This window comes from Lissotriton helveticus, chromosome 1_1 (genome assembly GCF_964261635.1).
Source record: "Lissotriton helveticus chromosome 1_1, aLisHel1.1, whole genome shotgun sequence".
In the NCBI taxonomy this organism is placed as follows: Eukaryota; Metazoa; Chordata; class Amphibia; order Caudata; family Salamandridae; genus Lissotriton; species Lissotriton helveticus.
Window position 1 is genome coordinate 853,323,292 of NC_136057.1, and position 22,869 is coordinate 853,346,160.

Genomic DNA, 22,869 nt, shown 5'->3' on the forward strand with positions numbered 1-22,869 from the left:
CTGGTTAAGCGGAACCAGATTGTCCCTGTTGGCACATTGTGCTTTTTGGCGCAAATTTTATTTAAATCTTTAAAAATCAATAGCTCTGGTTTCCGTGATTGGGTTGTAATTTTGGTCTTGTTTTATTTATTAAAATAAAACTTTAGTTTTCTAAAAACTAAATCTTTTTGTGTGGTGTTTTCACAATTTTTACTGTTTTAAGTATTGCACAAATACTTTACCAACTCCCTTCAAGTTAAGCCTGACCGCTCTGTGCCAAGCTCCCAGAGAGTGAGCACAGGTTAATTTGGGGATTGCTGGTGCCTTGCCCTGACTGGGATTGTGGTTACTACTTGACCAGGGCTCACGCCCCAGTCAACCAGGAACTAAATTTCTAACAGAGACGATGTCGTGTGTTACACAGTGGCACCATGCGAGTTGGCAGATTTGCTCACATGATATTCATACAAAGAACATTTCACTGAGACTCCAATTATAGGCCAAGATTCTGATCCTTGTACAAGGATCGGGATACTAAACGTTGCGGCATTCTCAGCGTGGAGCAACTTATTGGGGGCAATAATTATCACACCCACACAATTTTCCAAGGTCAAACTTTCCCACATTTACTGGGAGAAAATACCTGCTGGTTAGCGGGCAAGCAGAATTTGAAGTGGTTGGCACCGAATTACTCATGATGTGCCCCATTTCCAAATTAAAATTCTGAATAACAGGTATCTATGAGGCCTAGTAAATACCTCTCCTTCTACTGATCTGTGATCTTCTATAATCAGCAGATAAAATATGATAGCACCAATTGGCTATGGCCCAACATCCTCCATTAATAGCTATATGTGTATAGACCCCCTTTGAGGACTATATCTTTACAATAGAATATAACGCAGCTTTTGCTATTTTCAGAAACCCATCTACAATAGGCAAGTATGTAAAGAGACCAGGCACATAGGAATAATTTCACAAGCAAACCTTGAAGACACACAATGCAGTTTTCTAGTCTACCATGTCAGCTAGGCTCATAGCCAGGTTGAAGCTCCAGATTCCTATCAAATAATTACTCTGCCTTTCCTTGTGTGTCTTTCAAACACGTAAAGCTTCTATGAAATCACAGTTCTCTCCATATTTTACCTTTACAGGGATTATTCTGCAGTGATTAAATAGCACGGCTCAGCAGACCAAGGGATTGCTTTAATTTTTCTGCCTCTTGCTTGCAGGACTATTAACTATGATTCCTATTGTGTCTTGAAAATGAATGCTGCCATACACTCTTTCCTTAGTTACACCTTTCCTACTGCTCAGCCAGGATGAGTGCTGGAGTGCTCGGTGATGCAGTGGAATGATGGATGCTTGGTGATGTCATGGAATGCTTGGGTGCCTGGTGAGGTGTTGAGTGTCAGTTGGAGCATGTAGGCAGAAGAGAGGCTGCTCCTGGTGGGGTTATCTTCTGCATACTTACCCACTTCCTATCTTGATAACTTGTAACAAAATCTTAATAAACCATCTACTCTTTGGTTACATGGACTTCTTTTACCCTTACAACGCTGGTGACGAGGATAGTGTTGGACCTGGCCTCGTGGCGTGGTTCCCCCCCGTTCCTCAGCACCCCGTTAGCCTAGCTCTGCACCCAGAAACCCCTGGTCGTCCCGTTCCCTGTCCGCCCCGCTCCCTACACGACCCCACCAACCAACGACCAGCCCTGCATTCCACCATCCTCCTTCCCGGTACCGGGCGCCCAGAACCTGCATCACCCCACAAGGCCCCGGCCGCCATTTCCCTTCCCGAGGTCCCTGACTCCCTAGGCCTTGTCTGACCCCGGCCCCAGCGAAACTTAGGCTTCAGACGCGCCATGCCGGGCTGGGGGGTACAGGGCTCCCTGAGTGAGATAAGACCAAGGAGTTTCAATTGCACCACCGGCCTCCCCTGGGAGACTGGTTTCTCTCACACCTCTGGCCTTCCCCTGTGGGCCGGTTTCGATCGCACCTCTGGCCTCCCCGAGAGCTGGCTCCAGACCCTGCTGGGCGTCTGGGAATTCCCGGACGCATCTTCAAAAGGATCAAAGGGCCAACCGACGGAACACTCCAACGACCAGCCCCGAGGCATGAGATCTATATCAAGGCCCGCTCAAGAACTAACGGGCAGTTGTATCCTGGACAAGAGAGCCCTGCTGATCTGATCGCGGCTCAACCCTTGGGGAGAAGACTGAACCCCGGACCTTATCGAGCCCTGCTGACGCTGTCGCAGCTCATCCTCGTGAAGAAGGAACTGGAACCTCGGAGCCCTGCTGACGTGGTCGCGGCTCCTCAAGAACTGACCGACACCCTGTTCACTCCGGATCGAGCCCTGCTGACCTCGTCGCGGCTCGAGGAGTACTCTGGTCCGGCTGGACCATCGACGCTACCAACATGACCTGGCTAAAGAAGAAGTGAGTAGAGCACCCAGTACGATTGCCATCTTCCGTATCCCCCGGCTCGAGGATTGAGAGCTGTGCGCAGGGTACGCTTTGTGCTGGCCTAAAGATCGAGACGGTCCCGCTTCCCTCATCCTCATCACTGAGACTTTACGATCCCTCGATCGCTTGTGAATACGTGTGCATTTTGCCTAAAATCTTTACTGTTGATAAAGACTTTGTTTACTGAAATCCACGGTGTGGTGTCCGTTCATAAGTGTGGTGTGAGCTCAATGTGTACGATCCTAGACTCGAAGTCCTCCCCGGCGAGGACCTCATATTAAGACTCGCCATTATTTGTGGGAGAGGTGGGTCACGGAGAGGTCGGGAGAGCCTACCTGGCTCTCTGGCATCGCCCCTTCTAACAGATAGGTTGTGCACCCTAGTGCCGAGTTGTAAGGTCAAGTGCCTTAGTGCTGTGTTGTAGGGTTGTCTACCCTAGTGCTGCGTTGCCGGGTCGTGTCTCCTAGTAAAGAATGAAGTGTGGGTTGTAGGGTTGTGCACCCTAGTGTTGAGTTGAAAGGTCAAGTACCTTAGAGCTGAGTTGTAAGGTCGAGTACCTTACTGCTGTGTTGTAGGGTTGTCTACCCTAGTGCTGCGTTGTAGGGTCACGTATCTTGGTACAGTATGAAGTGTGGGTTGTAGGGTTGTGCACCGTCAGATACGGCCTGGACTGAAGTGGGCGATAGACTGAGACAGAGCGGGACCCTCTGACTGCACGAAATTCCAAGATAACGCTCACCACGATACAGAGGTAACAAAGCTCTCCCTATTGATGCCACACTGCCCAACTTGAGGCCCACACGGTAAAATGACGAAACCTAAAGACACTACGGTAACCGTCCAACTCAACAATATGGGCAAGTACACGGTCCCTCGCCAGCTTTCGGCCGCGGATGAAACGAACAGAGAAGTCACATACACAGAGGAACCATCTCTTGGATCAATCATGGCGGCGATGCAATCAGTCGGCACCAACCTAGAGACGAAAACAACCTAGAGACGAAAATCAATAAAGCCACGATCGAGATGAGAGCGGACATGCGGAAAACCTCAGACAGGGTCAGGGCTACGGAGGGGAATGTCGAAGAGCTCCAGACCGCGAGACGTAAATTGGAGGAAAAGGTCAAACAATTAGTCCACCAACATGGAGAAATGGCACTGCACCCGGATGATCAAGAGGGACGAGCTCGCCGCAACAAAATACAGGTAGATGGGGTACCTGAAGGGGCGGAGGGGCCCAGTGTGGACCTCTTCCCTGAAGATCTTATCCTGCATCATTTAGAGCCCAAGAGACTCTCTCCACTATTCTCTATTGAAAGGGCACACAGAGCCCCGATCCCGAAGCCTAAGCCGGGGGAGCCACCTCGCACCATTGCAATACACATTTTGAACTTTGGTGACCCTGATGCGATACTGCAAGCAACGAAAATCACTGGAGACCTCCACTACCACAACCCGACCTGGTTTTTTCCAGACTTCACCTTGAAGGTGCAACGAGAAAGAAGCTCCTTTGAAGGCATAAAACGGGCTCTTAGAGACAAGGGATTTAAGTATATGATGTTCTTCCCAGCCAAGCTGAAAGTCATCGACGGAGACAAATCCTCGTTCTTCACGACACCTGAGGAAGCGCAACAATGGCTGGAGGGGGGTCCACTCAAGTCCCAATGCCGCAAGGAAGAGAGGAATCGCGGGAACACTGAATATCACCCCAAGGACTCTTCACCCAGGCGCATAGGCGGGCAGCGCTTGCCATCGAGATCCAGAAGCTCCTGCTCCGCCAGTGCCGGCAGAGACACTACACGTGCTGGAAGATGAAAGACTGCATGACTGCGATGGTCGGTAATTGTCTCTCTTATTGTTTGTATGTGGGACGGGTGGAGAAGGAGGTGGGAGATTCCCACTCGTAGGACTATATCAGATCCCCCTCTGCCAGACTAAAGCTGCACTGGCAGCATGTTACTGAACAGCAGAAAGTTAAGAACTATCATTGTCCCTCAATGTACCTTGTTGTTGCTGCGGGCCCGTGAGGAAGAAACTACTGGGTGCCAACGCCACACGACCTTACGTTTAATGGGTTTGATCCTGGGGATTATAAGCACTCTGCTATTGGAGTGGTGGGTAGTTTTGAACCTACTAGGCAGGGATGCAGAGAGGGGGGTTGGGTTTTTCAGAGTTAGGGGGGTGGGAGGGTGGACTTTGACTGATTTTATAGTGATCAAAGCTGCATGTACCCCCAATATAGACATGAAATGTATTTTTCTGTATATTAAGATGTCCAGTTTGAGCAGGTGTGCCGGAATGCAGATTCCGGCTGCAAAAGATGTCTATTCGCAACACAGGAATGTTTTATTTGTTGATGTTCTCTTAGTTATTGATCTGCAAATATCGAAGTACAGTCACTATGGTAAGGGGTTCACAATGACCTTTGACGTCCAACAGGTCACAAGGATTTGTATCCCCAATGTCTTCATCTGATCCAATGACACCACACCTAAGTGCCAACACTGTCACTCCTCTCCTGGAATGTCAATGTCTTAGGAGATGAGATAAAGCGAGAATTAGTGTTCCAATACCTCAAACGCATCTCCCCAGCGGTTATACTGCTCCAGAAGACACACCCGATGGGCTCCACGTGTAAGGCCCTTGACCGGTGGGGGTTTCAACTAGTGGTCCATTCTGAATTTACTACAGGGTCCCGGGGAGTGGGGATTTTGGTGCGAAAACAATCCCCCCTTATTATCCACCGCACCTTTAAGGACGACCAAGGCCGATTTGCGGCTATAAAGCTTCAATGGGAGGGTCGAATGTTTAACGTCATATCTGTTTATGTCCCGCCTGCTCTGCACTCCCCGACCTTCAAGATTTGGGCAAATTCCTAATAACATTACCAGGTGGAGACATACTAATAGGAGGAGACTTTAATATGACTGTGAATGACGTACTGGACCGCACAACAAGCCGTCTGCAACATCGCACCAGTTCCCCCTTGGCTGATTTTTTAGAGGCACTATTAGAAGCCTGGAGGCTCCAAAACCAGACAGAGAGGCAATACACATTCCACTTGGGAGCACATAATAGCCTCTCCCGCATAGATTACATACTCACGGCCATGGACGATCTGGGGAGGATGGGGGTGACCACACACTTACCCAGAGGGATCTCGGATCACTCCCCGAAAGGACAGAAATCCGAGCACACTGTGCTATTCGGGGACGCATATACCCCATTTATCCAGGGTTTCTAAGATCAGGAAAACTTCAACTACAGCAACTACGCAATACTTCCTAGAAAACGAAGCGTCCGTTTCCTCCTCTCTAACGCTGTGGGAAGCTTACAAACCAGTAATAAGGGGTCAGGCTATCTCCCTTATAGAGGGGCCCAAACGGGAAAAAAGGAAAGAAATAGAGACCTTAGTGCAGGAAGTACAGCACCTAGAATCCAAACATGCAGCTGCACCCACTGAAGAGACTACAAATGCATTACGCGTGAAAACACAAGAATACAAAGAGCACCTCTGGGCTGCCGCTCAGTCCCGTCTGCAGGCAGTCCAACATTGGATCTATGAGTCCGGAGATAAAGCAGGCAAACTTCTGGCTCACGCCGCAAGAAGCCGAAAGTCTAGAAACCAACATTACGGTAGACAAACTCAAAATGGCCATTTCCAAACTCCAATCGGGCATAGCCACAGGTCTTAACGGAAACCCAATAGAATTGTATAAACACACCGCGGAAAAGATAGCCCCATATTTGTTAAAAATGTTCGAAACTAGTTGCGACAAAGGGACACTCCCCTGAGATCAACGGCTGGCAACTATTGTGGCCATCCATAAGCCTGGCAAACCGGCAGAGAAATGCACGTCATATCGCCCAATTTCCTTAATGAATGTAGAAGGGAAAATCTTAGCAAAAACGCTGGCGCTCAGACTTACCCCCCCCCCCATCTCCACACATTGATACACCTGGATCAATCCGGCTTTATGCCGGTCAGAAACATGGCCCTGAATCTTAGACGCCTTCATGGCATATTAGGTCGAAAGCATACTATTCAGGAAGACGCTGCTGTCCTCTCTTTGGATGCACAGATGGCCTTTGATTCGGTGGAATGGGCCTTTTTATTCGCAGTCCTTCAACACTTAGGGGTTGGACCTAAGTTCTGTTCTTGGGTACCTTTACTCTATACGGATCCGGTTGCACACGTAATCGCTAATGGTCACATATCGAGGGAATTCACCCTAGGCAAAGGAACGAGACAGGGCTGCCCGTTGTCGCCCTTATTGTTTGCATTAGTTCTCGAACCACTGGCGACGTGGATAGGATGGGACCCCATGGTTCGCGGTCTAAAATGGAGAGAGGAATGGGAAGATCTTATTTTTCTGTACGCGGATGATGTATTATTGTAAAGATCACTGCATGTGCTTCTTAATATCTGTGCTGTGTATGGCTCCGTCTCTGGTTATGCCATCAATTGCGATAAGTCAGTGCTATACGTATCACATGGCCTACCCCCACGTCTCCGAGAGGCTGTCAGGTCTAAATAGTTACGGACAGTTTTAAGTATAACCTCGGACTGTGACACATTCTTAACACTTAAATTCAAGCCCCTCTGCAATGACTGAAACGTGATATTCGGCAATGGAAGGCACTATTACTCTCCCTGCTAGGTAGAGTGGCTCTTTTTAAAATAATGGCCCTGTCCAGATTTCTATATGTCCTGCAATATACCCCACCCAGTCTCGGACTCATATTTTAGACCGGTTAACTCGGAGGTGGTGTCTCTCTTATGGGACAGCAAACCGGCAAGAGTGGCAGCGACTAAATTGGTGGGGAGTTGGTATGATGGCGGAATAGCCCTCCCTGCTATCAAAGCGTACTACTGGGCTTCGCAACTTATGGTTATTAATCAGTGGCTTCATGTGCCAGACATAGACCCAGCCTACCACCTCGACAGAATGACTCTAGGGAAAGGCGGTATTACTAGAGCACTATACAACACATTCAGAAAGCCAGTAACCTTATAGGGCCAGCATCGCACACTATTCGCATTTGAAACACAGTGAACAGACACCTGGGTTGGACTGACAAACTTACGAAACACACACCCTTGTGGGACACACGCAAACTTGTAACACTAGGCAATAGTAAAGGGTTTCAAAAGTGGGATCTGATCGGCATCTCCCAGCTGGGGGGTCTTTGGCATAATGGGAAGGTTGTCAGCTTCACCCACCTGCAAGAACAGTACTCAATGGTTCCAGGTGAACGGTTTAGATATTTGCAAATTAAACATGCGATTGAAACAGCCCTCCCCACAGATGAGACCCTTCGGAGTTCTCCCCCTTAGAAGACCAACTACCTCTATAAAAAAGCAACTTCACTGACATATAAAAAGATCATTAACAACCGACCGGACCCACTCGCCCGACTCAGGAAACTTTGGCAGTCTGAAGTGGGAGATATGGACGATCCAGACTGGCGTGAGGTGCTAGCCTCCTCTAAAGAGGTGGCAATCTCCTCTAGACTGCGTCTGGTGCAGTTTAAAATATTACACAGGACCTACTACACACGGACGGTACTACACAGGATGGGAAGGGCCCTGACCCAAGCTGTCTGCGTCTCTGTGGGGACATAGGTACTTATTATCACACCTTATGGTAATGCCACAAACTAGCGCCATACTGGGAGGAAGTGGTAGGCACAATAGCAGACGTCACCGAGAAACAGGTCCTACTTGAGCCTCAGTTCTGCATTCTTAATGTCTAAGGACCGACAGATCTAAACCAACCCGAACGCCTATGGGCTACAACTGGCATGACAATAGCTAAACGGAACATAGCGCAAAAGTGGGGTGTGGGAACACTACCAACAATAATGCAGTGGTGGAGGGACATGGATATGGTCATGGTGGCGGAGAAGGCCACGTTCATAAATAGAAAAAAATTCCCTTGCAAATGGGCTAGAGTGTGGGGAAAGTGGAACGTGCACAGAGGAAACATCTGTTCGCTCCCAGAAGAAGATAGTGATTCGGGTGAAGACATGTAATGTTGTGAATTAAATATGTATCAAAGCAGGATTGTTTAATAAGTGACAGAAATGACATTTCGATTGTAGAATAACACATGCAGATCTGTATTGTTGTAATGAAACTTGAATAAAAAGTTTAATAAAAAAAGAATTCAAAAAGTTTAAAAAATAAAAATAAAAATAAGGTGTAAGGGATAGGTTAGTACAAAAACTGCACCACCAGCGGCACAGGAGCGGCCAGTTGCAGAGGTCAAAATCAGAGTTCGGCCTAATACGTTTCAATGGAGACTGGGGGTGCTCGAAGCCACACTGCTTGCAGGTAGGTAAATCAGTTGCAGGGGGCCAAGCTTTGGGGAGATTAGATCAAGCAAAGTGGAGCCCACAAAGCAGCACCCAACATATACCCCCAGCAGCACATGGGCGGCCGGGCGCAGGGTGCAATTTCAGCACCGGGCGCCCAATGCTTTTCAATGGAGACTTTGCATTCAACAACCAGGCTGTAGGGGTTGCACCGGAGGTTGCAGTACGTAGACCAGCGACAGCAGAGATGTAGGGGGGTCGCAGGGGCACCGTTGGTTCAGCTCATCAAGCCCAGGTGCTTCGGGTGCAGGGGTGCTTTTAAACATCAGATTCTTCTTACCGGATCCGGCCGCGGTCAGGGGTAGCCTTGGGATTCAGGCTGCAGACGTCGTCGTGGTGCCGAGGAGGGTCAGCCAATGCCGGACTGGAGGTCAAGATCGCCGGGGAATCTGGTCTGGGTCGGTGATCCATCTGAACACGGGCTGGAAATGTCGGGTGCAGTGGGCAGTACTCGTGGATCCGGAGGCAACTGGAGTCCTTTGTGTTGGTTTCTTGTGGACAGAATCTTTGTCCTCCGGAGTTCTGGTCTTTTTCAAAAGTTCTGGCAGTCTTCCTCAGGTATCTGGAAGTCGGTGGCTGTAGGACAGGCGTATTCTTCTCGCAGGGTCTTTGAACCTGGAGACAGGCCAGTTTGGTGCAAAGCATCTTCTTTGTCCTTCTTCTTAGGTCGCAGGTAACTAGTTTCAAGGTCTGGGGGAGCCTCCTAAACACTAGATTTAAGGGGCGTTTTAAGGGAGTAACAGGTAGGGGCAATGAACACCTCACCCGGGGTGACTACACCCTCCATTATAAATACAAGAAGATGATGGGTGGAGAGCTGAAACTTTTAGACACTCACCCCAGTCACAGATCTGAGTTGAATCCATCATCATTCTTCAGCTCACTTCGCCACCTCAGTTCAGACCCAGCTATATGCAAATCAGTCCTGACCCTGTGCCTCATGGGAACAGTCCAGCCCGAACTGCCAAGCCAGGTCTTTCCTGAACTGGAAACAAGCATCCTGGGACCGGTTTCTGAGTAACACCCTTCATCAGCCAGGCTAGCTCTAATCCAGTGGCAAAGTGAGCAAGGGACCCACCTCTGGGCATACCCTGCCAACTTAGGGCAAACAAAGCAAACACAAGGAGAAGATGGACATAGAGCTGAAACTTTTCCGACACTCACCCCCAGTCACAGATCTGGGTTGAATCCATCAACATTCTTTAGCTCACTTCGCCACCTCAGTTTGCTTTGTACATCCTCCATTATGCCACCCTTCTGAGGGAAGGGGCATAGTTCTAGCTCTGACTGGACGAGTCCCCCCCATCTTCAAGATGAAAGGGACTGAAAAGCGTGCTTAACTTCGCTTCCTCCACCTGAGGGGTGGAGTTGGCAAAGGTGGGCACACCTCCTAGTCTTTCTAAGTTTTGCCTCTGGTTTTCCTGTGCAAAGTGGGGGTTTAAACCGGGGGCTGCCATCTGCTGCTAGCAGCAGAGGCTGGGTCACATTACAAAGGCGGCAGGGCTTTGAAGCTAACTCTTCGAGCACTGTGCCCATCCTGAGGGAGGAGGTGCGACACCTCCACAAAGGTGTCGCACCTAAATGCCTAAGTTTGCATCCATCTCCCATGAACTGGTGAAACTACATTGGTTGCCAGTAAGGAAGCGGATCCCATTTAAAAGCATGTGTATTGTCTATAAGGCGACCCATGGTATAGGCCCAGCATTCCTGGGGCAACACTTTCCCCTGTATAAACCAGGTAGACTTCTGAGGTCAGCCACTTTGGGATTGATCAAGACCCCACGCATCAGGAAAGTGTGTTGGGGAGGCAGGAGTTTTTGCCGAGGGGCGGCGGTGGCCTGGAATGCTCTTCCTGTGGCACTCCGACTGTCCCCTGAGTTGATGACCTTTCGGAGAAAGCTAAAAACTTGGCTTTTTGTAAACTAGTTCCGGGGATGCAGTTTAGGAGCTATCAAGATAGCGCCAGGACACCGTACGGTAACAGTGCGCTCTACAAATGTCACAAATAAATAAATAAAAATAAATAAATAAAGGATGTGCATTGTTCCTGGTCCCATAGAGCTGAGGCACTCCACCCAGAGGCCCAGAAACATGTAGGTGTGTGTGGCAGGCTGCTTAAAACCAGTCAGTAACCACACCGGGGTCAGTAGGTATTCAGGGGGCACCTCTGAGGTGCCCCGTGAGTAAATTATTTAATACATCTCACACTGGCATCAGTGTGGATTTATTACAAGGAGTGATTTGGTACCAAACACTCCTGGTTTCAGTGAAGCCATCATCATACTAGGGAATTCTTCTGCTCGGTGGCTTTACCAGATGGCTTAAATTGACCAGTTATCAACCAATATCAATCTTGAAGCCTGTATTTTTTTCAGCACATATTTATATGGGCGCAGGCCGAAGATGATTCTCTTACAGAAAATATTATACCTGTTTTGGTCACTGTCGATCTATCTGTCCAAAATTATGTTGTAAATTGGAGCACCAATACCCACTTTTATCAGGGGAAACAAAAGGCCATGACTTTTGTTTTCTTCAACTTCCTATAACACAAGGTGAATGGGTCCGTCCCAACTTTTACTTTTACTATTGGGTGGTACTAGCTAAGAATATGAACTATTTGTGAACCCACCAAGATATTTTCAAACGTTAACATATAGTTCCCCTTTTCTACCAACATTTATCTGTACAACTTACATTGGGGTGCATTATTTGGGTTAAATCCCAATTTATATTTTTGTAAGTTCTGGTCACACACCTGGAGATTGTGCAACACTAGAAAAATCTATCTGGACCAGATGTGTAACAATGGGTTCATGAGATGTTGGATATATAGGCCTACTAACAGCATACGAATAGAAGTCAGCCAACTAAAGGATTTCATAAAATGTGGTATTTACCACAGGCCCTGGTATCCGTCGATGTTAGACAGTAATTTCTCTGCGCACATACCTTTACTTTGTATTGGGTAATTAGTACTGCTACCATATCAGAGAACTCTAAATATATGTAATGTGTTAGCCAAATAATTTTTTTTTAAAAGATTTCTTGCAGCTGGTCATTGTCCACAATAGTGTAAATGTAATAGTGTATGCACACACAAAAAAGTATGTGAAGAAGTGCTACAGCAAAATAACAGGCAATGGCAAAGCAAATAGGCCTTGCCTGACAATATGACTAGTTTATTTTTTTATGAAAAGTGAGTGTTGTGTAATTGTACTGCCTTTGTCAATGATTGTACAACTGTATGAATATGGTCTCTTTGATACTTTAAGTAACAGCTACAATTCAGACCTATTGTTAGTAAAAATAGCAACATGCACAATTTGTGCCTACTTACCTTTGGCATGGATGCCAATATTTTGTATTAGAATAATGTGTTCTACCAAAACAGAAGTTCTTTCATTAAGTCTGAAAAATCAAGCTTAGCTTAATTTAAGTTTCATCTAGGGGGCATCCGTTATCACATTACTCCACCATTTAACAGTTGCAAAACTTAATTTATAAGCCTTTTAAATATTTGGATTGAGGAAGGTTTACCACCATATATGAACTTGGAAAGAAAGATTCTGTGTAGGTGTGTAGTAACATTTACATTTAAAGGAAGGAACAAATCAGACAGCAGGCAAAAAAGGTTCTTTGCAGTAACATATGCTGCAGTCAGCTAAGGACATCCCAAACAAGATATATATCAGAAGACCTTGAATTTCTTCCCTTTATTATAGATGTCATCCTTTTTCCCCACTCCACCATTTTTTTAAGTGCCAGACACTATTTTATTGTCTTCCTATATGTATTGCTGTATTAATTCAAATTTAGCACTATTTATGAACTGGCATATTAAAACTTTGCTTACATTTGTGCTTACCTTCACAGGAAGGGACAAATCAGATTAAAGAAAATGGGGCTTTACAAAAACTATTTTTTAAAGCCTTCTACTGTCTACTAACAAACCCCCTAATGTGGCACTACCATGTCATTTTCCTGGAAAATCTTTCACTTATTTGTAGAAAATAACCTCCAAAGTAATTGCTTGCTTAATTCTCAATACTAAAAGGTACAGTCACCACTGTACTATTTTCAATAATTCTAGTACAGGCACCTAAGTGCCGAAAACAAAAGCTTAGTGCAACAGCGATGAGCAACATGGTCAATTTAGTGTTAAAAATGCACCCAGTGATACTACATAAACAACTAACGGAAAGTAATATGTAGCCTTTGAAATATGTTTCATTGCTTTGTCCAACATTTGCCACCATTCATAGCCATGCAGAAAAAGACTGTGATTAACCGTTCTAATATTTATATTCAAAAGTAGCAAAATAACGACCCTTTCTTATAAAATGAAAAGCACTGCAATGTAACAGTATTAAAATAAAAAAAATTCAGCATGAAATTATTAAAGTTAAAATAAAGATATACGAAATTACATAACTGTTAAAAACATGTTTATGAGGACAATAATAAAAGGCTTAACAAACTTTCCAAAAACAACGCAAAGTATAACGCAATAAATTCAGCCAGCAGGCACACAAAAGACCAGCAGCGCATGGAGTGCAATTCTTTGAAAAAGGCAACAAAGTGAAAGCAGCACACTGAAGACAAACAAGACACTGAACTATAAGGAAAAAATAGTTCACTGAATGTAAGTGGAAGCATAGAAGTCATCCAATCAAAAGATCGGTAAACAATCTATGTTCCAGAGGAGGGATAAACAAAAGAACAAGAAAGAAACATCAAATAAGAAGCAAGTTAATGAGAGACAACAAAGCCACCAGTCTTGTTCAGAGAGCTTACAAAAATCCCACTCTGAACACTGATATTGTACAGAATCGCATCTTTTGACAAAAGAGAGCTAAAAGGTGTCTCCAGACTAAGAACTAAAGACCAATTCCCCCCCCCCCTCCCCCTCCCCCTCCCCCACCATGCAAGGCTCCTCTGGAATTTAAATGTAATTTACTTATATACCGAAAAGGGGGGAAAAACGTATCTCTAAGGTGGCCAATGAGTACAGTCTCACAGAGGCTTTGTACGCCACTCATGCAGCCGTCCTCTAACCTGAATATAATTACAGAACTATGTACGAGTGAAAGTATTATTGGAGTAGTCATAGAAGTATGTTAATCAGGGAGGTGCATTTTTAATGAATTTAGGCACGTAGGTAATACATTTCTACAAACAGTGGCATTGCAAGATTCACCAAGGAACATTATAAACTGCATAAATGAAACAATACTAGACTGTCGACAATTAAGTGATTTATGTGGAAGCAACTAAAAAGATAGACACCAAGAGCAGGGAAAAAAACAAACTTAAATAACAGATTTTATATTTATAAATATGAAGGAAACCAATGCTGTTATTTGCAGCTTTAAAAGATAACAGATTTGTTTCGAATTTAGAACAAACCTATCCTTCACAATAAACGCTCTGATTATGATGAGGGCTCCCCGTTTCATGGTATTTATATTTTTGTCATTTGCGTCTGTATTTATTCATATTTATTTTTTCAGATTCACATGTATTTATCCATATTTATTTTAGGTTTTTTGAAAAAATGAAGCTGGAATATGTATATTTCTGCATCTATTAATCCAGTTAATGTGCACTTGTGCCTGACTGCCTGACCGGTTTCAATGATATATACACAATCTGGAGGTAAAATATCCCCTTGTAAGAAAATATGTACATTTTAGCATCAAGGTTTTGTAAATCTACTGCTGTTTAAGGCTCTTTACTAAAATCCCTATATGTTTTAATCCCTTTGTCTGTCAATCCGCCCTGCTATGGGCCCAGCAGTCATAATAGCATTTAGAATCACTTAAAAACAACTCAATTTCCGTTTTTATCCACATTTAAAAATAAATACAGACAGGAAAATAAATGGTTTTCTGTCTGTATTTATCTGTAAAAATCAGTTAAAACGGAACACAGGGAGCCTTAATTATAGCATATGCTATAAACATTATGTGGTACAGCAACAAAAAGTAGCAAGTTTACATTTTTAGAAGTTCCTTGAGATAAAGTATTTATGTAAAGTCTGCATGCAACTCACCTCGGAATTGCTTCCAATTCTGTCGATCCGATGGATGATATCTATGTTAACATTTGCAAGTCGTTCAGAGAATGTGAGAAACTGGAAAATAAAATTAATTTATTAGACTCCTGTTGCAAAGACTTTTCAAGATTATTGCCATAATTGATTGCTGGAAATGCATAACTGTCTTCCTATAACAAGGGTGACTGCAAAGGCCAGTCCATCCCGTTTGATGCTCAATTACTCCCTCAGAACACACTACACTCCGGTGTTTTGGCAAGCCAAAATTACTCTTGTCGATGAAAACCTACAGTGGAACATAGAAGAGTATAGTTTTCCAGATTTTAATAGCACATGATGTAAGTGTCTAAAGACACATTTTGGCTGCCATAAGGTGAACATCATATACACCAAACCACGCTTCCAGGTCAGCGAACATACCTTAAAGGCAAGAAAATACGTCACAAAGAGTTATACATGTATAAAACTGAAAGTCAAAATGCACAGAAGATACGTACAAGTGGTGGTGGGGGGGGGGTGGAGGGCCCGAATAAGGATACAACTTAAGAATGCATGCAGTGTATCCAGTACTACATTCACTTAATCATCAGATACCTACATTGTTACCCATTTGTGACCATCTGCATTGCCATGTCGGCATTCAATACACTTTGTATCAGCTTGTTTATTCTCATTACAATACTTTATATTTACTGTTACAGTTTTATATTTAAATGATCAACAAACAATAAAATTATTAAATAGCACTGAGTTAACTTAATTGATACGTAACGAAAAAAATACCAAGATGAACATAATGCACTTAAATGAGGAATACATTCTGGGATGAATTGAAAACATTATTTTAACAATATTGTTGACAGGCATATTAAATATGACAAATTAGGAAGTCCAACCTAAAGTGAATCTTGCTTTAAGTCACTCTGCCTCAGCATCTCCATCCATGCCACCTATACCACTCCCATTCCTCCCCAGTATTTAATCTCTAGACACTTATGTCTAGAGAGGAAATATATCTATTTAAGGATTGGATGGTTCTTTATGTTTTAAGTATGTAAGCACTGAAAGAGAATACGAGGTAATCTGTCTCAAGTCTACTACATTAAACATTCTTCAAAGATGGACCATCTTGAAAATGAGGAGTGCTTGATTTTAAGCTGTTAGTATCATACGTTGTTAGTGTCAGAGTGCATAAAACTGAAATTACTGTTTATTTACATATGCAAATCTATTGAAATCACAGCAGAAGGGTTAGCATTTATAATAAGTGTATGTTGTTAGCTGACTGATTTACAATACATACTTCATTTGATTCTTTCAGTCTAATAACATATCGCTATCACCTGCACATCCTGCTGTTCTGCATGAAATTGGGGAATATTCTTTGAAAAATATCTTGCTGTAACATTAAGGTATGAATCAAATCATTAAAGTAGTATCATCCCAAGCTTAGGGATTGGGGAGAAGCATGTATACATCGCCAACCAGTTACTATCTTCATCAAGTCTCCGCTACCAAGATCATACCAAAGAACAGAGCACTTAGCACGCCCATGGCTTATTAGCCATCCCCTATGATGGGTGTAGTTTAACACTCTCTCATTACTTAACTTGCATTGCACATGTCAATGTGCACTGTGATTGAGCATGTGCTGAATCAATGTAATAGTTATGAGGTTCTGAGATTATTTACCCAAATCATCCATTCTCAGAAATTCTTATTCATCTCTTGCCTTACAAGGTTCTTCCTTAGAGCTTGTATGGTAGAGCACGTGCTCCATTTTCTCTGCAATGGGCATATTCTATGTTGGGCTTTCTGTGGAACAAAACTGGTCTGGAGGAAACAGTCTTCTATTTAAAAAATGACACTCATGGCTAAACCACTCAAAGTATGACTGAACTGATTTTCTGTAGGAATAGATATCACATTCTTTGACTATCAATTTAACAAGTTTGATGCTGCATGCAGTAAGAGGGAGCATGGAGTGCCCACTGGCCTGTGCGGACAAAAAAGTAAGGAACTTGACACTGGCAGCCCCCTTTAGTTGCACTCGAGAAATGGCAAGCTGCAGCACTGGTTAGGGATCCGTCTCCCTACAAGAGAAGTCCAGGACCAAGTATTGCATTGCTTGACAGAACATACCTGGACTTTCCTTCAGCATGGATCCAAGTACATACTCAAAGAACTCCTGAATGCAGAGACCTGAAACTTTAAGTAGCGCAGCCCTGAAAACTCCTATCACAAGCTCACTCTTTGAGCTCAAGTTTAAAGAGCATCTGGAGAAAAAAATTCAAGGACCAGACCCTCTAGGTAAATGTACTATTTTTTGGAACTTTGCATACGCTGTGTGGTGCATATCTTAGGCAGTTGACATGCTGGTGCTATTTGCGTGGTGTAAAATAAATGTATAGGTATTGTGGCAGTACTGCTGTTCATTCACTCTCTTTTAAAGTGCATATATAACCCTGTACATTCAGTTCACATTTCTCTGTGTTCAAGATTCCCTATGTTGTGTACATGCACTTACTATTATTAAATGCTCTAAGCTCAGTTCTCCCAGACTACTGCCCACACACATCAAGAACAAAGTTTGCACTATCTTAGTAGAATCTACCAGTTACATTTGGTAGATAACCCGAGTTTCTCTTCCTGTTTTCTCTTATTGGACTTTCAGTGCAATATTGTCCCACGCGCTTTTAAAAATACATCCACGCTTGATTTAGAAATTCCCATGTAGCACTGTACCTCCACTACATTCTTCCTGCAGAGAGTGCATTTATTTTCTCATGAAGGCAGTGACACAATTTATTGCAAAATCTCACATTGCCTTTACACATCTTATGTGTAATTCCCTTTCATACTTTGTAATCTTTATATGGCACTGGATGTTCAAATTGAACCTTCAGTTCTTTGACTGGAACGTTTTGTAGAAGAGAACACTAACTGCTTTAGTGTGACATTCTGCCTTCAGTGAAGATGGTGCTCACATCCGGGACAGCTCTGTGTCCCAATGGCATCGACACTTTGCACTCTTTGCAAACCGTTGTCTTTGCTTAACCCACACCTGCTACACTTCTGTGCTATTGGGCACCATTTCAGGATGCATGACTAGGTACTGCCCATTGAGAACGAGCATGCTTTTCACAAGAAATGTCCTACAGGCTTTGATATGGTCAAAAACACATTTGATTTTATCTCACATTCGCATTTCTGTGGCGTTCACACTCACGTAGCTTGGGGGGCTGTTTGGCAGCTTGTGGGCTGCAGGACCCACTGCCCAGTGCAGGTGCTTGGCTGCTTATGATCTAAACCTACTCAGATATCAGGAGTGTAGGAGTGTCAGCTGTTAGCAGCTGTCCTGTTCCTGTAACATGGCGATTAAAAACATTGCAAATGAGGGAGGCTGAGAGGCTAGGACACTGTGAGGTGATATGTAGCTCTCACACCACCCTTGTACCAGCCTGTGCCACACTAGGATTCAACTGACTTTAAAATTGGTGACACTGGGGACAGCAGGCTCATAGGCAACTGAATCATGGCATGCTTAAAAACGTTAATACTTCATTTATCGCAGGTGAACTATTTTCTGGCCTGTTGAGGTTTAATAATCAATATCTGTCAAGCATATTTTCCTAGCACCATCATTTCAGCACTGCTAATAGCCAGGGTTTGGGTGGACTTTTGAACTGTTTTACATCAGGCCTCGAAAAACCATAAATATGATACCAGGTCTCTAGGTCTAGTGACTTGAATAATCTACTTGACATTACTGTAATGTACTTGAACCATAAACTGGTCTCAAATTCTGCGATCCTAGGCAGATATTTTATTATAGAGTTGCCTTTATCTTCATTATGCTATATGAGAGCACTTTAAATATGTGAGATCAACATTTCCGCAGTACAGAAAAGTCTTGTTTGATTTCATAGACTAAACTTTTGTTCCATGTATAATAAGCATCTAGCCCAAAAATAGGATACATATGACCAGACTGCCTCTTAGTTTACTAATAGCATTGTCATCAGATGCTGGTGCAGGAATGTTTCTCAGTCACGTTTAAAAACTCGCTTTTAATAAATATATTACTAAAGCATGATGTGATAGCTGACTGTCATTTGCAGAGAGCACATTTTCCATTGAAACTTCCACAGACTTTCCCACTAACATTCAGTTGACTGATAAAACTATTTGGCGTATAAGACAATAATTTGTGGAAAACTGGGTTTCAGCAAAAATATTTATCATTTGCACATCACCAAGTAAAGTGCTCTGATTTGTTTTCAAACTATCAAAATCTTTGTTTCCAACACACAGAAATAAAAAAAAATGTGTTTTCCGAACTAGTGAAATATATTTTGAAATATCTGCACAGTTCATTTACAAGTTATTTAAATGGTGTGTGTTAGTAAAATAACCTGGCATCCTTCAGCTTTTCATTTCACACTTACAAAATCCTCTAACTTTGCAGTGAGAGAAAGAAAAGTAAATACCAGCCTCCGTTATAACCTCGGGGACGTCATGAGACACGGTGGGTGTGTGCACACGACGGCCGACTGAGCCGAGCCCAAGATTGGAATGTCCCAGCACAGCGGCGGAATTCGCGCCGCAGCGAAGCGGATAATATAAGCAGCAAATTGTAAGAAGACATAAGCTGACATTTGGCCTTTGTCTTTGAAACGTAGATCAAATGTGGCAAGATAAACAAGATTTAAAGGCATCTTTATTTGTCATTCATTTTCTGAATGAAGAGAATACCCATTCTTTCTTTGTCAGCACACCAGAACGGGCCAGTAGGCCATCAAAATTGCTAGACCTAATAAAATCTCACTCGCCATAGCAAGCCGGATGAGTAGATATCCTGTACATTTAATTAAAGTTTTGTGTATACCTCCTCTTCACTATTTGCGTTCCCAAGCTACTCTTCAGACACGGTATTGGTGTGAATTGATGTTTTTCACAGCAGGTAAGACTAGGGCTGACTCCAAGCAGAAGTAGAGGCAACATGAAAAACATCAGTGAGATCTGTGCACCTGGCTGTCATCAGCTTTCTTGTTGCAGCGGTCAGGGAAAGGCAAAAGAGCAGACATGGACTAGAAACGCCATAATCTTGAACAACAGAAACTGCAATCCCACCTTACACTGATATAATCCACCAAATGGCAGTACTCATGAGGAAGGAACTAATGACCCATGCAAAAAGAAATCCTCATAGAAATGTTCAAAATAAGCCCTGTCTCCATCTTAGACACTTCAATGTCTGTGTTTCCACCTTCCAGTCACAGCAATACAAGCAATATACTGCAACTGATTCTGGAAGCTAGCCTCACCTTCCACCTTGTCCCTAATTAAACAAAGGGTATCCAAAATGGATCTCACTGGCTTCAGTGCAGAAAATCACAGACACAGTCCTACTCCACACAATGTCCTACTAAAATAATATTGTTTCTTTCTACAGTTTTAAATCAACAGATTACTTGCTCTATATCCCCAAAACACTGCATGAAAAATTGACTAACTAATAATATCCGACTATTGCCACCCCTCTATTTTCAAATGACTCTTCTTACACTACATCCTCAGCATACCCCTTTTTGTGGAGTAAAGCCTACTCTAAAACACCTGCACGTTTGCCTTAGTCTCTATTCCTATTGTATTTCTTTAAAATACCCACACCAAATGTCATATTTAACAACCTCTCCTTTGTAACCATACCAGTGTAATATAATAATACCTTGCCTCCTCTAGCCTGTTTATCCCTGCAATCATTTGAATGAACTCACACAGTGCCCGCTAACGAGTACATCTAACCGTATTAATTTAATTTACCAAAGATGAACTGGAAACATTTTATGGAAGACTCTACATAGGAACACAAGACAAATCCCAAAACACAACAATAACAAATAAACACTTGACTAACCACTAACTTCAGGTTCCAGAGCAGCATAATGCCTGTCATAAAGTGCTTAAACAACCCGTCAAGGGTGGTAAGCTCTAAATAAATGCACTTATAGGACAACGCAATACAAACACTTTGGGAGAAGTGACAATTTTTCAGATTCTACAACTTCATTCTTAATATGTAAAACACAAGTTACCATTTTGAGTACTGTGATTCCAATACATTTAGATCTTAAATTAGAATTGTGATTAAATCGTTTCTTAAAGGTTATGCTTACGTAAAGAGGTGTACTTTAGACTACTACCAGTCCACATTGGGCATATCGTTGAAGAGCTCAGCACTTAGCAGTAGGGTGGTCAACCACTCCGCATTTTTGCAGGTTTGTCCTGCAATCTTGCCGCTTGCACAGAGGCACAGAGTGATGCCCATTGTCCTGCATTTTAGTCACTTGCCACTTTTAGTCGCACTCGTTCAACCCATTATGAACTTTGAAAGAGATCACTATTGGTGTCTATAAGGGAGAACCTGCAACACAGGATATGTACAATGCTGCTTTAAGTGCACATTCATATATTCAGATGCAAAACCAGCCATCTGCACATAAACAGCCCTGAATATGTTAATGAATAACATACCAAGTATCTGTCCTACGGGTACTCCCTTGGTGTTTATTTATTTCATTAGGCATGTTTGACAGTGCTGAGATTTTGTCAAGCAAGGGAACAGAAGCACAGGAAGAGTATGATTTGCCCAGGATCAAACAGTTTGTTAAAGTAGTAGACTTGAGACTGCAGAACACTGCTACTTGATGCAATGGGTATACATTTACCACCATTTTGTATTCTGGGGAATCTGTCATGAGAAGGGGCACTTCTCCACACTGCCAGGTACTACTGGGTCCACTTTTTAATCAAAGCTTTTACATGAATTCTAAATACTCACAATCTATTGCCAAAAAAGGAACAGAAGAAAAAGTTCAAAAAGTGACTGCCCAAGAGCACAAAATTTGACCAAATATGAGTATGGGATTACAACCATGTTTCCTGGTTCTACGTGTCCAACAGGCCACAACTGGGAGGGAAGTAATTCTGATGGCACGACCAAGAATCTGCCCTTCTCTGAAAAAAGTCAATGTGTTTTGGGCCCTACCCAACTTAGAATAGTGTTTATTTTCAGCACATTTAGGTAAAGTGGTAAAGCTGAGATTAGACCACAAATCCTGTTTTCATGCACGAAAATACAGTGCTATTGGAAGAAGATTAAATGTATGAAACAAATAACAGGAGTAGGGTTTAAAAACTGAGCCAAGTGGTTCGTGCTTAACATATCAGATGAGGGAAAGCACCAAAATATTTGAAGCGGTGAGTGGCCTTGAGCTTAGTTGTGGCAAAGTAAAACATTACAAAATAGGTGCCAATCCTAAGTGACTGGATGATAGATACGGACTGGTGTATGCTTGCAGAAAAAAGTGGTGCATTTGGGGAGAGGAGGACATAAGAAGTTTGGGAAAATATGTAATGCATGGAGAGCATTCTGTGATGTTTATTAATTTGCATATGGAGACACAATGCAAATTAATAAACCTAAGCACTGCCACATCCATTCTTGAGCGGTGAGTGGAAGTAAATGTACTGACGTCTCACTGTATTCTGCAGACAGGTTGAATACTAGAAGGTATCGGAAGTATATGGACGTTGGTGATGAACTATTATTTGTATTGTCTATTTATCAAAAATAATTAAACATATTTAAAAGAAATAGAGATTAAAAGTCAAATATACTAGTTATACGGCTAAATGATCCACTGGACCAGACCTTGTGATGGTAAGTGGTTACTAGCATCATGTGCAGTAGATACTGCTATTTACCAATGTTGTTATAACGCTTAAGACTATTTCATTCCATGTGGATACTAGGGAGGTTAATTTTCTAAACGTTACTCTCAAAAGCTGCAATAGCGAGCAGTTAAAGTTTGCGCCAGAAACTGGTAACGGGTTGGACCTCCAATGCAGTATAAATAGTAATCATAGTCGATACGTTTGCTCTTCGGCCGAGTTATAGCTTTTAAGATGTAAAGGGGGGGGG

At 43.2% G+C, this 22,869-nt stretch overlaps 1 protein-coding gene across 2 annotated transcripts in view; it reads right to left on the minus strand.

Annotated features, from left to right (window-relative positions):
- The window catches only part of UTP20 (UTP20 small subunit processome component), a 1,109,880-nt gene that overhangs the window by 1,085,961 nt on the left and 1,050 nt on the right, over positions 1-22,869 (minus strand). For both annotated transcript variants that reach the window (XM_078675325.1, XM_078675316.1), the window contains exon 2: positions 14,880-14,960. In XM_078675325.1, coding sequence (XP_078531451.1) covers positions 14,880-14,960 — 81 coding nt within the window. The remainder of the gene's footprint in view (positions 1-14,879; positions 14,961-22,869) is intronic.